The sequence below is a fragment of the Lates calcarifer genome, linkage group LG7_2 (assembly GCF_001640805.2).
Source record: "Lates calcarifer isolate ASB-BC8 linkage group LG7_2, TLL_Latcal_v3, whole genome shotgun sequence".
Lineage (NCBI taxonomy): Eukaryota > Metazoa > Chordata > Actinopteri > Centropomidae > Lates > Lates calcarifer.
In genome coordinates, this window is record NC_066854.1 from 10,149,986 (window position 1) to 10,165,120 (window position 15,135).

General features: G+C 40.5%; 1 protein-coding gene across 4 annotated transcripts in view; it reads right to left on the reverse strand.

Moving 5' to 3' along the window:
• The window catches only part of zranb3 (zinc finger, RAN-binding domain containing 3), a 97,583-nt gene that overhangs the window by 69,796 nt on the left and 12,652 nt on the right, over positions 1 to 15,135 (reverse strand). For all 4 annotated transcript variants that reach the window (XR_007809039.1, XR_001963775.2, XM_051065978.1 and 1 more), the window contains exons 3-8: positions 15,109 to 15,127; positions 14,667 to 14,845; positions 11,846 to 12,077; positions 7,131 to 7,216; positions 5,267 to 5,438; positions 1,062 to 1,196 (exon numbers count right to left, since the gene is read on the reverse strand). Coding sequence is in view for 2 of the 4 variants with exons in the window: in XM_051065978.1 (XP_050921935.1) it covers positions 1,062 to 1,196; positions 5,267 to 5,438; positions 7,131 to 7,216; positions 11,846 to 12,077; positions 14,667 to 14,845; positions 15,109 to 15,127 (823 nt within the window). In the remaining 2 variants the exon portion in view is untranslated. The remainder of the gene's footprint in view (positions 1 to 1,061; positions 1,197 to 5,266; positions 5,439 to 7,130; positions 7,217 to 11,845; positions 12,078 to 14,666; positions 14,846 to 15,108; positions 15,128 to 15,135) is intronic.

Genomic DNA, 15,135 nt, shown 5'->3' on the forward strand with positions numbered 1-15,135 from the left:
AAGACAGGTTTCATCATATATTCAGGGCTTTGGTTTTGACTGACAAGGTTGTTTGATGAGCATCACCTTTTTTTCTTTTCATCGCTGTCAAAAATCTATCCATTAGTCCATTTTGTTCTTTACATGTCTTCTTGTCTGAGTGAATCTAGCTAACCTGAAACTTGTGTTTATTGTTCCTCCGTGAATCTGACTGATTTAATTTTTGATATGATCCACACTTGAACTCCTGGTCTGGCCCCTCCACAGTTTGAGAACCAACCCGCTGTCTGAAATGAAGTAAAATCCATGGTGGTCAAACTGAAACCAAGGCTGCTCTTTCTGAGCTGCTGAAAAGTTAACATTTTTACTGCCTGTTAGATAATAAAACTGAGAGCAGGGCTAGCAGTGAAAGCAGCTAATGTTAGATGTTGCAGCTCACCGCCAGTAAAGGTTTGAGTGCATTAAGTACAAATGCCCTGAGCTGAAACATTACTCTCAGCATCTAAGCATTAAACTTCTATGAATTTTAAAGGAGAGGACTGATGTGATTCTATACTTTTTTATCGTCAGCAAAGTCCATGAAAAGACCAAAACCAACAACGTCTGTCAATACTTACAGATTTTCCTTCCCTGCCTATGGCACTCAGCCCCAAACCCATTGGTTCCAATTGAAGATCTTTGAAAAATGGGCCACAAATGTAAAATAGGCTTTTATATGAAGGAAAATAATTCACTAAAACAGCTGGGAACTGTAGTGTTTAGAAAACAATAATCAAACCAGGGATAATAATGCATTTGTTAGGGACTATTTTCAGCTGCAGATCGATACACAATTGGTTTGATTGAAATAAAATAAACTACAGTGTGTGTTCATGCTAATTAAGGTTTTTTAAGAGTTTCGACAGCAATGGGGCTCTATGGCACAGAGGAATAAGATAATACTGGATACAAACAAAATATGTTAGGATTCAGAAAAATGTAGCATACCTCCAGCTTTATCCTTCAAAGGTCTACTGTATGGTATAATGACATAGGCTGGGCTAACGCAATATATACTGTAACACCACCTGGTCTCCCATTACCTTGGCTATAGCTGTTTGCTTGTACATCTGTGTGACCAGCCCCATGACCTCAGTGAAGGGGTTGTCCGTGGCAGCGACCCCCGACCCCAGTCCCTTCATCAGTCTCTCCCACTCGGCGAAACAGGCTGAGGCTTCCTGCAAGCAAGGAGAGCGCAAAGACAGTGAGCCTGCGTCCTTTATGTCTTCATCCACCCTTCCCTCTCTCTTGTTCTCTACTGTTTTTTAGATATAAAGGGCAAAACAATTAATGGAGCTGCTGGGTGTCCTACTTTTCCTGGAAGAGAAAGAAAAAAAGAGGGAGAAAGAGAGAGCGATGGGGTGGAGAATTCCCAAGGATGCCACCCCCTCTGACTGGGCTGCTGTGCTAGGTGGGTCATGAGCGTCTCCCAATTATAGCCGCCTTGTGACAAGCCGGGGTCGAAGATGGAGAAGCAGCCGGGCCGGTACAATAAATCAAAGACGGCTCGCGTGCTCTCAAGGTGATTGGCGAGAAGTATTTAAGGCGGGAGAGGAGAGCGGAGAGGATCGCAGTGGGAGAGGCTGCCGGTGAGGAGCAGCATATGCTACGTTCTGCTCATAAACAAGACATGCAGAGAGGCCATGCATTTGCTGTCGACATGTAGGTTAGCCCTGTTTATCATAAAAACAGGCCTCATATAAAACTTCAATTAACAGCAGGCTTCAGCATGTTTTTTCCATTTTTTTCTACTACAATGAAACATATTATGTGGAAATCTGACAAGAACAGCAGCATGCAGTATATTTGATTCAATTTCTGTGCAATAACTCCAGTGTGCCTATAATTTCAAGTGCTTCAGTAGAGTGCTGGAGCCCCTTGACTGTTTTTTTAAAACGGTCTAACTTCAAACCACTTTGTCATTAGAGGTTATTTTACGCCTATTGTTAACAACTCTCAATCCAATCTGTCTGAATTCAGGCTGCAAGACTTTTACAAAACGTGTAAGATTTCCACAGGAACAAGCACTTTCTTAAAGCACCGCATATCAAACGCTAAAAAACTGTGAACCATATGGCAAGCTGAGGGAAGAGGTGGCTGCGCGTGATTAAGCACATACATACACATCATGGTGAGGGGGGGGGGTGCGAATGGGGTCGGAGGGGAAGAAAAAAGGGTGAGAAAAGGGAGAGGAGCCTTATTAATGCGAGCACACACACACGTATAATGGAGGCTTCCTCGGAGAGCAAGTTTCATGACTGCATTCTTCCTGTGTTACAATGGTACAGTGAAAAGATTTTGGTGGAACATGAAAGTGCTGCACCATTTAGAGCAATAATTAGCATTTCAGTGGATTCACACCTCGTCAAAGTCAAGGACGGTTGAATGAATAAATAGTATCATACTGCAGGAGCACAAAGCTGCATTTCCTTTATGTTTCTCCTCAGATGTTTCACTGAGCAGCACCTGCAGAAACACAGCTATGACTGTCTCGCAATGTTTTTTTTCTAATTAAAAATTTTACATTTCTGCATTTTAAAAAAAGTGTGGCTAAACACTCCACCCTCGGTGATATTCACTAGACTAACACTGACAAAAGGCCAGGGCTGAAAATGTAAAGGGCAGGAGGGGCATAAAAAGTGTCTGGCTGTGGAAGATAAAAGCCGTCATTAGGGAGTAAAATGAGATAGGAGGGATGAACTGGTGAGCGGTCCTGGTGTACAGTACACACCGTCACAGTTTGTTTGGAGGAAAATAATGTCCACCCTGGTCTTTTTATGTTTTATATTGTTCATACGTCCCTTCTTTTCAGAGGCACAATGCTCGCAGATTCAGCCACTTCACACCTCCCTCGCTCGTCTCTTAAAACCAGTCCATTTAGCTGAGGATGAAATGTCTGTCTATTCAAAAAACACTCACAGATTCATCTCATGCACAAAAAAACCCCATAAACTGTAAAGCAGAATAGCTTTTTGCGCAGTTGTGTTTTTTTGTTTTCACAGAAGACAAATGATCTTCCGGGCTCATTCCTCTGAGGATCATTGGAAGCTGCTGTTTCAGCCAGCTCGAGATAAGAGAACAACTACAAGACATGACATGAACTTTTCCAGCAGTCCTACATATACGTTCTGTGGCCTAATTGCCGCCACTATGTAGAAACACTGACCATATTTAGCCCCCAATTAAAGCGTCACTTAACATTTAGGGAGACTGAGGTAAAACCCTGCATCATCACTTTCCTGAGCAACTTCCTTATTGTTGTGTCATTCTTGGGATGGTGGCTCGCTGCATAATTAGTGCTGAAAGAGCTCCTCCAGTGTTTTTCCACTCCTGCTGATATGATACAAAATATAACAAAGGCTTCTTTAGCGGATGCTTCTGAGTGTGTATTGTTACACCCAATGGGAGGCTAACCCTTTGCAGCCTTGACACCGGCGACCCTGATGCGGAGAGAGGAGGAGACACGTCGACAAGACGCACAGGCCCGGGTCAAAGCTGCATTAGCATTCACGTGTACGTTCCCACGCATCCAGTGCGGCGTGGGAGGCAGAAACTGCAACCATAATTTTGGGGAGGCTAAAAGAGACGCAAACACCTACACACCAAGCATGACATTTACTCTACAAATACCCTGGCATCCTCTTTATGATGCTGGAGAGAGAACACACACACACTTGCACACACACACCCAGATCTCAGTGGATCTTAGTTTGGGCTAAAGGAGAGTTATCTAATCTTAAAGCAGCAATAGGCAGTTTTACACACTGTTAGTTCCATTGTATAGTAATGGATGAGTGAAAGGCAAACATCAAGTTCATATTTGGCATGACCTGAATGACCTGACTGTGATGCCAAAGGAGGAAAAAAAGAGAGAGTTTATTCTATAAAATGTCAGAAAATAGTTTTAAAAAATGCTCATCGCCATTCTTTTTAGAGACTGGAAAAAGAGAATGGGGCTCATGCAGGAACATTTTCTTCTTCTTATCCTAAATCTCTCTGGTTTTTTTTCCTGTGAGGCTCGCTCTTATGAGTGTTCCAAGTCGGATTCACCAAACTCTCTTAACTGCAAAAACTTGTCTATATGAGGCCATCTGTTCCGCTCTGTTTGTGGGTAAGTTTAATTAAAAAAAAAAAAAAAAGTTAAAGAAAGGAAAGAAGAGTATAACACTGCTGAGCTTCAGGTCTGGTGTCAAAAAGCTGATGCAAACACAACAAATGTAGCAGTATCAATTAGATAATATTGACAATTAGATAATATTGACACAATTGTAAGGTGGACCAAAAACTCTCAAAGTACACTTAGTCAAGTACAGTAGAATTCTGAGGTTCTTTACTTGAGTATTTCCATGTTCTGCTGCATTATACTTCTACTCCCTAAATCAGTCCAAACTATTGGGTGTAAAACTCCAAATCCATGGTTCAATTTCAGACCTCTGCTTTCTTTATTTTGTTTTTGCAGAGTGGGCAGCGGGAACCAAAATGTTCCCACACTGCCAACTTATATGTGCTCAGAGTGGTCTGCAGTCTTAGGATTATTATTCATCTTGAGCTAATTAAACTAGCCTAAATCATGACTGGTCCAAAATAGTCACATGATGCACGCAGGTGGAAGACAATAAAATAGGTGTAAAATATACAGCTTTTCCTAACTTCAAATGGAACAATTATTTGGCGATTTAAATGTGTTATAGTGTTAATTGTGAAATGAGTTTTGTTCAATTAGAAACATAATGAGAGCTGAAGAGGCTGCAGCTGCAGTGGTGGTGGTGGGATGGGAGTGGGTGCTGTGGTTTCATCTTCCTCCATTGTGATATCAGATGGTGGATATTTGTATTGTGGGTTTAGTCTTTGTTTCAGAATCACTGCACCCCTACTCTTTACCCCACCTCTGATACTTCATAACTTCAGCTACTAGTTCCTTTGCAGATTAATAATACAAAGCACAATCAACAAACACATTGTGATGTATCTTCATAGGCTAAGATAAGACTTTACTGGTCCCCAGGAGGAAATTCTAGCCTCCTTCCACCTTTACCAACTGTGACATTAAAGGATAACTTCATTTTTGAACCTGGGCTTTTGGGTGTAAATGGTTGATAGGGACAAAAATCTTTGGAAATGGTGCAGTATTGACTAAGAACAGTGTACCTTTCCACTACAAATGGTGGCTGCAATGTAATCCAGTGGGAAACTGTCCATGTCAAAGTACAATATGAAAACCGTTCTCTCTGTGTGAGCTGACACGTACCTTCGCGGCCTCCTTGGGCAGGTCGAAGGGGATACGCTGGCGGATTTTGGGGGGCAGCTGACTCAGCACCTCAGCCTTGAGACGGCGGATCATGATCTGGCTCAGGCGCTGGTGCAGCTCCTCCAGGTTGGACGCCCCCCGACAGTCCCACTGCCTGCGAGGCCCAAAGTACCTGTGAGGGATTGAGTGAGAGGTGAAGCTGTGCCTGCTGATGCATTTGTTTTTGTTTTTTTTAAACACATTTCTCACTGAGAGAAACTTCCTAAGAAAACATACTTATTTACAGCACTGCCCTGGAGGAATAGTTAAACACATTTAAACATTCCCACCTGGGAGCTGCCCAGCACCACAGCAGCCTTCCATCGTTTACTGCTGAGCAGCTCTGCTGGAGCAGTCGGGGGATCAGGTTTTTGCTTAAGGGCACTTTGCAGAAGCAGGAAACTATTTTGTCTAATGGCCACAGCAGCAGGTTCATCCCAAAACTCGCCGGCAACTTTCACAATTTATCAGCCAAATGGATTTTTAGAATAGAACTGGCCCTCCATACAAAGGCTGGGTATCTGCCATATTGGCTGGAAGTGTGGACAAAGTTAACAAGGAACTGCCAAAATTTACTGTTTCACACTCTCATATTCAAACTTGTAGTTGCTGAGGGAAGAGACTCACTCCTTCTAAATAATGTTTAATGCCTGGGGATTTGAACCAACAACTGTCCAGCTGCAATGCTGCTTTTCTGTCTCCTGGGCTGCTGCCACAGTAACTATTATGAAGGGAATGCAATAAGAACACTTTAATCAGATGACTCTGCCTTGTGTTCCTCTCTGTGTTCTGTGTGAATGCGTGTGTGTGTGTGTGTGTGTGTGTGTGTGTGTATGTGGCTCAGAATGGCATTCCCCAGCCACACGGAGTGCTCTTATATACAAAGTGTTATCATTAATGGCGCCAGGCCCATCCCCGACTGAGCAGCCGACTTTGATGGACATCCAAAACAATGCATTTGATGTGTTTGTTCACACATGTAACTGATCGTCACTGGCAACTGGCAGCCAGTTGGCATTTAACGCTTGGCTTCAGTTGCGGTCTGGCTCTGACAACAAACCCTTAACTCATCAGCACCGCCACTCCAGACTCAGGTACAGCCCACCTTACCCGAGCAGATACTTAAAAAGAGTGAAAATTAAATGGTAGGTGAGATCCATTGAAACTCTGCTAATTCCTCTAAGCAGGAATTAAGAGTTTATGAATAGGAACAGACTGGGCTGAGGTATTACATTTAAAGGAATAGTTAGACATTTTGGAAAAGATGTTTACTTTGATTTTCTTGCCAAGATTGATACCATTCACATGTCTGTTGGTTTCATAGGAAGCTGAGGCTATGAGATGATTAGCTTAGCTTGGTATAAAGACTGAAAGCAAAGGGAAACAGCTAGCCTGGCACCAAAGGTAAAAAAAAATATGTGTACCAGCACTACTAAAGCTAACTAAACGTAAACTGTAGATAAACCCAAACAAAAACTGAAGTGTAAAAATAAGCCATTTTATGAAGGATTATGTGACATGTTATTTCTTGGCTGGGAGTAGTCTAACCACAATTTGTCATTTTTACCCTTTTTGTTTTCATTTTCTAGTGACCTTTGGACGTGCTAATAGGAAGGTTTTACCTTGGCTAGCTGTTCCTTCCAGTTGTTACTTTAGGCAAAGCTAACAAGTCAGCTGGCTGAAGCTACACAATTAGTATTATCTTCTCAGCTAACTTTCTTACAGAAAAACATAAATTACAGAGTACAAATTACATAGAGCAAATGTGAGGTTATGGATTCGTACGAGGTGTATGTCTGTCTGTGGGTCTGTGCTGAAAGGTCACCTGTAATGGGCATTGCAGAATTTCTTGGCGTAGTCAGTCCAGGTTCCAAAGCGCTTTGGATAGAGGGCATCAATCTGCATGAACAGCTGTGCAAATACACAGACAGGGAAACAGATCTTAACCACAGCTCTGTCCTGAACTTCACAATACAGTGTGTGTATGACTGCAAGGGAAAGAGAGACACAGACTCCAAACAAGCCAGAGAGAATGTGTATGATAATACCTCAGTGTCACATTTTTGTATTAATCTAAGTAGCATATCAGTCCTATGTATGAAAAGCTGAATAAATCAAGAATATAACACGTTTGTTCAGTTCTGCAACATCAGCCTTATTTTGTCTGATACGAAGAACAGTTTTTGCTGGCTTATGTTAAATAAAATTGTACAGATTTTTCTGTCACTGATAAAGTTTACTGACTTTATTACTCTTCTCTATTTGTGCAAATGTTACATTACGTGTTAGCATTTACCATCATCCTTTACTTGTCACTTGCAGCTAATTTAGCAAAAGTTACATGGCCTCGCTTTGAAGGTCAAGTAACTTTTGAAGGAGGAAATAACACCTTCTTCTGCTACAGTCTTGTGTCATCTGGCATTAGCTGTAGCTTATAGTAGCTATTGTTAGCAAATGTCTGATGGACATTGTGTAACTGGTGTTACTGAGTCAGTTTGTTGAGTTTCTACTTGTGATGCTGTTGCTCTATATTCCATGTCACAGATAAATATTTCAGTGGTTTTATCAAAGACATATTGTATTTTATCCTGTAATTGCTACTTGCAACCATTGCAGCTGCTGCTGAGCAAAAGTTGCTTTATTAGCTTATTTGCCCCTTCTCGCTTCATGCTAACACTTTTACATGCAGTTTAAACATGAAATACCACCAATGCCACATGGCTGACTTAGTCATGGTTAAACTATAGAATAATATCACATCAATCACTGCTCACCTCTAGAAACAGAGTATGAAAGCTTCATATTTAGTGTACAATTGTGAGCAGTATCAAACTTCTCATCTTACTCTAAACCGGAAAGAAAATATTTCTTTTAAAAGTTAGATTTATATTATATCATATAATTTTTTTTAAAAATCTGCTTGACAAAACTGTCAGATTTAGCAGAGCATCATGAAGACTGCATACTTTTTTTTTTTTAGTTCCCACAACTTTTCAACTTCTAGTTTTTGAAAGCTGAAAGCACACTATAACTCAAACCTTTTTTTGGCTTGAAACACAGACCTCGCCTGTGCTCACGATTAGTCTACTGTCATGAAGTGCATCTTGTGTGCAATTTATTCAAGGTCCTGTTGTCCTTCGCCTAGTTTACCAGTCCTGTGTAGTGCAACTGTGTGGTAATTTGTGTCAGAGCCAATTAACCAGGTCAAACCGCGGTGCAGTCAGACTAGGCAAAGAAACACGAACAGAGAATATTGACCTGCTGCTGCTAAGAAGCTGCTGACATGGAAATTATGAGTCATCACAAGATCTTTTCATCATTTGATTTTGAAATACTGATAAATTACAAGCCACCGGTTTCTGTCATCAGTATACATAAGGCATTTTGAAAAGAGTCTTTTCATACATTAAGTAGGTAAAGACTGTGTACGTATCACAGGTTGCGATAAAACACCCAGAATGTGTGTGTGTGTGTGTGTGTGTATACGCACCACATCCCTGTCAATTTTCAGTATTTGCAGAAATTTCTGAAGTAATGACAGGTAATCATCAGCAAGGCGATCTGAATAAGCAGCCACAGTGAGAGCGCTATTCTAAATTCAGCACTTGTTCAACAGGAGCTTTGCATTTTCCCCCCTCACACTGTTGATATAATAGGTGGGAGGAATGAGGGCACATCATGAACAGTGCAGCATGCCCTGAGCTGTGTGCTAACTCGATGTCAGAGCCACAGTGAGTAATGATGGCAGTGAGGAGACTGGCACAGAGGCAGGGACAGGGCTTATCAGGTTTATGCTGCGGATGATAAAATGTTATATTCAGTTTCAGATTCTAGTGGCAGAGAGAGGGAGAGATATCTAAAAACTAACCTCACCACTGCAGGCAGGCAATGGCAAAGACAGGATGGCATGTATCACACACACATATATACACACTTTCTACATGACACACCTTCTGGAGATTTCTTACAAGTACTAACTTCACTTCATTTTGGAATTAATTAGCTGCCTGAACTTCATCAGTTAATTATCATGATCGGGTCTAGGCAATAATTAAGTTTTCCTCACAGCAACGTGGCAGTTAGATGACAGTGAGATCGGAGTCCTATGTCACATAGATACTTTAACATAGTCAACACAAATCCTATGATGGCAATCCTGAAACTCATTTATGCCGTTGGTTATCAGCTCACTCCTCACCCTCTTTACACAACAGGGACAGAATCTGGAACAAATCTCACCACATCACACCAGAGTTTGCTCCTACACTAGCTCCCGGTCAGCTTTAGAATTGATTTTAATATTTAATGAATAACTATTACTGCTCTTCATGATCTCACACTTAATCACATTGCTAAGATCCTGATTATATGCAGACCAGAGTGTGACCTATGATTAAATTACTTTTGAAAATATACGTTTTTATGCCTATTTATAATTCTTCCTTAAAGAATAAGTCTGGTGATTGTCTATATTTCCCTCATTGCCAGCAAGCTAACAATGAATTGATCCTTACACACACACTGTAGTTTGTTTTGACGTACACTGTCCTGCTGCTGAAAGTATTCACTAAGGTATTGAATGTGTATTAATCCACCACTGAAAATAGTCCCAAACAAATGCACTATTTCCTCCTGTTTGATTTGAACATTTGATTTACTTTGAACGTTTGCACAAAAACTGTGCCCAGTTGGTTTAGAACATTTCTGAGCCCTTTTTAAAATTCAGACTTTATATTTGTGAGCTGCCACAAACAGGGCACAGAGTCTTATCCTTTAAAGATCATGGATAACTCAGTCAATGTTACGTCACGTTCTCTTATGCACCAATATAATAGCATATAGCAACATTTTTCACACCCACACAGGTCTGATGAGGCAGATTTGCTGATTTTTTTACTGTTACATTTTTTTAATAAATATTACCCAAGGGTATTTTTCTGAACTGTAACATTGCTTATTTAATCATGAACATTGATTGCATGGGAAAATACTAAAGATTTAAATCTAAGTTTTTTTTCTTATCTGCTATTATTGTCTAGTTTCTTCCATTCAGTTTCCTCTTTGCATGTTTACCCCAATTATTTTATGCATCTTTCTCGATTTGTGAAGCACTTTGTAACACTGTTAAGAAAAGTTGCACATAAAGTTTTATTATATGCAATATGCAACACAGACAGAAAAAAAAAACTAAAACAGCTACATTGCAGGCTATGAATAATTATGAGGCCTTGTGAGTGTGTGTGAGTGTAGTTTTGTTTTCCAATTTTCATGGGGAGCCCACTATACTTGAGGGATCTGGCAGGTTTGTGGGGACCACAGTGTTGGACTCCACTAGTTGTTTGAGGGTTAAGACTTTGTTTTAGGGTCAGGGATAGAATAGTCAGTTATAATGGTTTAGGTTAGGAAGGCTAGGGAGTGCATTAATGAGTCCCCACTAAGATAGGTGTACATGGTGTATGTGTGTGTGTGTCTGTGTACTGGAGAGCAGATCTATTCAAAAACAAGATGTTCTGTACATTATGTATATGTTCCAATTTGAACACAATCAATAGTAGTAATAGCAAAAAAGATTATTCTTCAACTGTATAATTTGTGAATACAGTAAATACACTGACTTATAGTATAGTTATTTACTGAATAATCATCATGATAATTTAAGCAGCAGAAAAGCAGTAACGCTACTCCAGAGGATGTAGAGGATGTGTGGAGGAAAAGCAGAGACAGTGTAAATTCCTATGCACAAAGCTGTATCAGTGCCCCATCGTTAGGGAACAGTGGACATTCAGCTCTTGTTATTGATAATGTATTGTGTCTTCACGAAGAGAGTGGAGAAAGATTTTCTATTCACAAAGTCCACCTCATCTTCTGCAGCTGCGGTGATGGAATACGCCTGCAATCTACAGCCTCAATATAACATATATAAAAATGATATAATAAATCATTATGGAGAGGGGAACGGCTGTGCTGCTCTCCAAACACTGCTGTCCTGTGAACAGCCCTTCTTATTGTCTCTAAATTCAATAGTTTCCCCCCCTGTGTGCTTCTTTTTATTACTTGTCTCATTTATTGCGGTGCAGTGTCTGTTCATATCGGGCTTTGTAAATGAAGTTTTTGCAACAAAGGTTATTGAAATAAGTCCTCGGGATCCTCAAGGATAAGTGATGCCGGAGAGAGTTAATTGGCTTTTTGAATGTTGGATCTGAGTATTACCTGCTCTGGAGCAAGTTACCATGGCGATCTACCTGCACTGTAGCGTGAAACACCTTTGTGAAAAGCCAGAGCTGAGCCCCGAGTTGGCCTATTAATCTTTCTCCATAAGTCTGGGCTCACAGTCCTTTTTGAAGCATATGGATATAGTTTCAGAATCTTGAATCTTAAATTCTTGACTTTAGGTTTAATTTTCTATCAAAAATTCAAACTAGGGTTGGAAGGAATTTTGATTCCTGTTGTCTGGAAAGAGAACAGAACACCTTACCCCACTGTAATGTCTTTTCTTTCCCCACAAGGTATCATTCATTTCATTTCATCACATTTTATTACCTCCTCAGGACGACCCAGGGCTGGAGTACCGGTGAGCAGGATGGCCCGCTTGGCGCTCATAATGAGAGGAGTGAGGATCTTAGTCCGTGCTGCATTCCTGGACTTGAGGTAATGGGACTCGTCCACCACAACCACGGCAAACTGCTGCCTGGTTAGAGCCTCCACCAGGGGGCCTGAGTCTGTGGTGAGCAGCCCGTAACCCAGCACTGTCACCTTACAGCTGCTGATACCCCTGGAAGGACAAGGACACACACACTAAGAGGTCAACACAAGATCACAATGTTTGTTTTACTTACTGTATCACAAGTTTCTTCATTTGGAATAAAACTATATACCATATACAAAAATTATGACATCTGTTTATTCTGTTTTTACTGTTTATCATTATTGTCTTTATGAAGTATTCTGCTGATTATTTTCTCAATTAATCATTTGTTCAATAACATGTCAGATTATTATGAAAAACTGTCCATCATAATTTCCCAGAGTTGATTTTCATGGGATTTGTTGGCAATATGAAAACTACAGAATATCACCAGACCCATTCTAAAAACTGCCTTACAGTAGTACTTACATAGTCAACTTTAATGTTGACATATGTGTGTCAACAGTTAAATACAAAGTCAACATCTGTTCAGATGTTCTAGTATTTATTGACTTGGCAGAGCCATCAAGGTAAAGTAAACCAGACTATTTAAAAAGGGTGTGTGGACTTGATAAACGTGAGGGCACACAAAGGAAGACACACAGCTGTGGACACGTTGCTCTCCTCTTCATGAGCGCTTAAGAGAGCAATTCCTGGGCTGTATTGTAATTTCTATATTTTCCATGTTATATGCTACACAAACATACACGTATGCAGACACAGCCACAGATAAACAAACAAACACAGAAGCGACAGTCAGCTGCATGAAACTCAATACGGATCTCTGAGAAATCAAAAACATTTCCAGCATCTGTCAGGCTGTAATTCTTTACACATTTCCAAGGTGAAATAAACCTGAGGTGCCATTCATGTTCTACAATAGAACAAGTGAGTTAAAATACTGGGAGGAGGTGCCGCATAATTTTTTCTTGCCTCCTCATTCAGTCATTAACACATCCAGTTCAAGGACATATTTTCCCCAGAAGGCTTTCACAACCTCTTTGCGCCTTTTCTGTGATGTGAGGTGGGGAGGTTTTTTCTCCTCTTTGCCGCAAATATAGAAAGTTTGTTTCATTGAAAAATAAAAACTAAGAGAAGTAGGGGAAAGTTGAAATAATAAAAGTAGCTGTTTTCAAGGCTTATACTCCACATTAGTCCACAATGCAGAAATACACTGCAAACGCGAATCAATATAAACAGCTGTGAAAATGAGGCACATTTCTCTACGACAGCATTTTTCCACTTCCTGCATTGAAAAATTTCTGCTCTTGTTCAATATTGCAGACGTCGCCTTGACATGATTTGTCTGTCAGCGCTGTCAAACATCGGCCCCTGCTGGCTCCTGACACAGAGGGACACTTTGAGATTAATTTGTCAGCCACAACTTTTCTGTCTGTCACACCTCCTCACTTTCACACTGTGTGACCAAGTGTGTTCGAGTTTTTGTTCCATCTCTTTAGGTAAATTATTACCGCTTGCATGTGCAGAAGCAGACGGCTGGGGAGATGATGACATCAGACACTGCCACACAGCTTGTTATAAAGACAACTCCCCCTAAGTTCAAATAATGGCTGCAGCCATTCACTTACATAATCCTAGGTATGATGAACTATACTATACTATACTTTGCACAGATATCCCCACCATACTTATGAGCTCTAAAGAGACCTTGTATGCACTTCTGTACAGCCTATGGGTCTGAGTGTGCAAAATGTGTCTCTATCTACTGGACAACTTAAAGATTATTTTTCTTGAATTAATTCAAAATTGATATTGGCTAATTATTTAGGCTTTTTCTGAGCCAATATTCACTGGTGTCCTGGTCATATACAACAGTAAATTAAATATCTTTGGGTTGTGGCCTGTTGGTTGGACAAAACAAGCAATCTGGACATTCCACTTGGGCTTTAAAACAACATGATGAGTATTTTTCTTAGTTTTTAATTAATGATTCATCAGGGAAATAATCAACACATCAGTCCATAACGGAAATAACTGTTGATTGCAAACCTGCAACAACAATTAAGCCCTTTTCCCCTAAAAGTTTTGAGTGTCTGTACCTCAGTTATTATTGGTTAGATTGCTGACCATGTGTAGTAAGCAACAGTAACACTCATCAGTATGAAATTCTGCATATTCCCTTCTGACTTTCAAACCACAGCTTTAATAATCTGTCAAACTACCACTGAGTCATACTGAGGCTTTATCAGTTTGCCAAATATTAGCCTTTCATTTCAAAACTATATTATTATTGGCCAGTCTGTGTCACCCACAACTCATATAAAGATCAAAATTAACTTTGCTAATTACATATTTATTGTCTATTTGAAGCCCATAATCAAAATATATTATAAAAAGTCATTCTAATGATGATTCTTAAAAAATATATTCTTAAATCTAATGTCTTTATTGCTAAGTATGAAGTGAGAATAAATCTGTAGAAGAATCAAATAATAATAAATAAATAGAAATAGTCAAGCTAAACATGATGCCAAATAGATGCTAATGTTGCTCTCTATTTGCTGAATTTGCAAATAAGTAACATGTCAATGTTGTGTTTACTGCTTGTTTTCAGAGTCAGAAAAGTAAAAATATAGTTTTAGGTGCAATCAAATCAGACATGTATGTATAACCTGAATGAGGTGGTTGGGGGAGTGGGGTGGAGGGATGACTTACATGGTGTGGCTCTTACTCTCCACCAGGTTGATGTCTCCTGGCTGCAGTTCGGGGATCCACCTCTCCAGCTCCTCGATCCAGGGATATTTCAGGGACGAGGGCACCACCACCAGGAGAGGCCACTCCTGCCTGAAGGCATAGGCCACGGAGATGGCCTGCACCGTCTTCCCAAGACCCATCTGGACCGACCAAATCAACACACGGCGAAGGGGGAGAAAAACAAGTCAATCGCGCATCGACTCTGCGATAAATTGCATATGACGGCCGAGCTGATGTGAGGCCCAAGAGTAATAAGGTCTCAGAATGATTCTTGTGTCAAAACCGATTAGGCACGTGGGAGTGCTGCACAGGGCTGACAAATTAATTTGGAAGGCATGCAGCGAAGTCTCAGGTTCATTTTTTTGGAAAATAGATTTCCTGAGCCAGCGTTGTGTGTGCTTACCTCATCAGCAATCATACATCTGTAAAA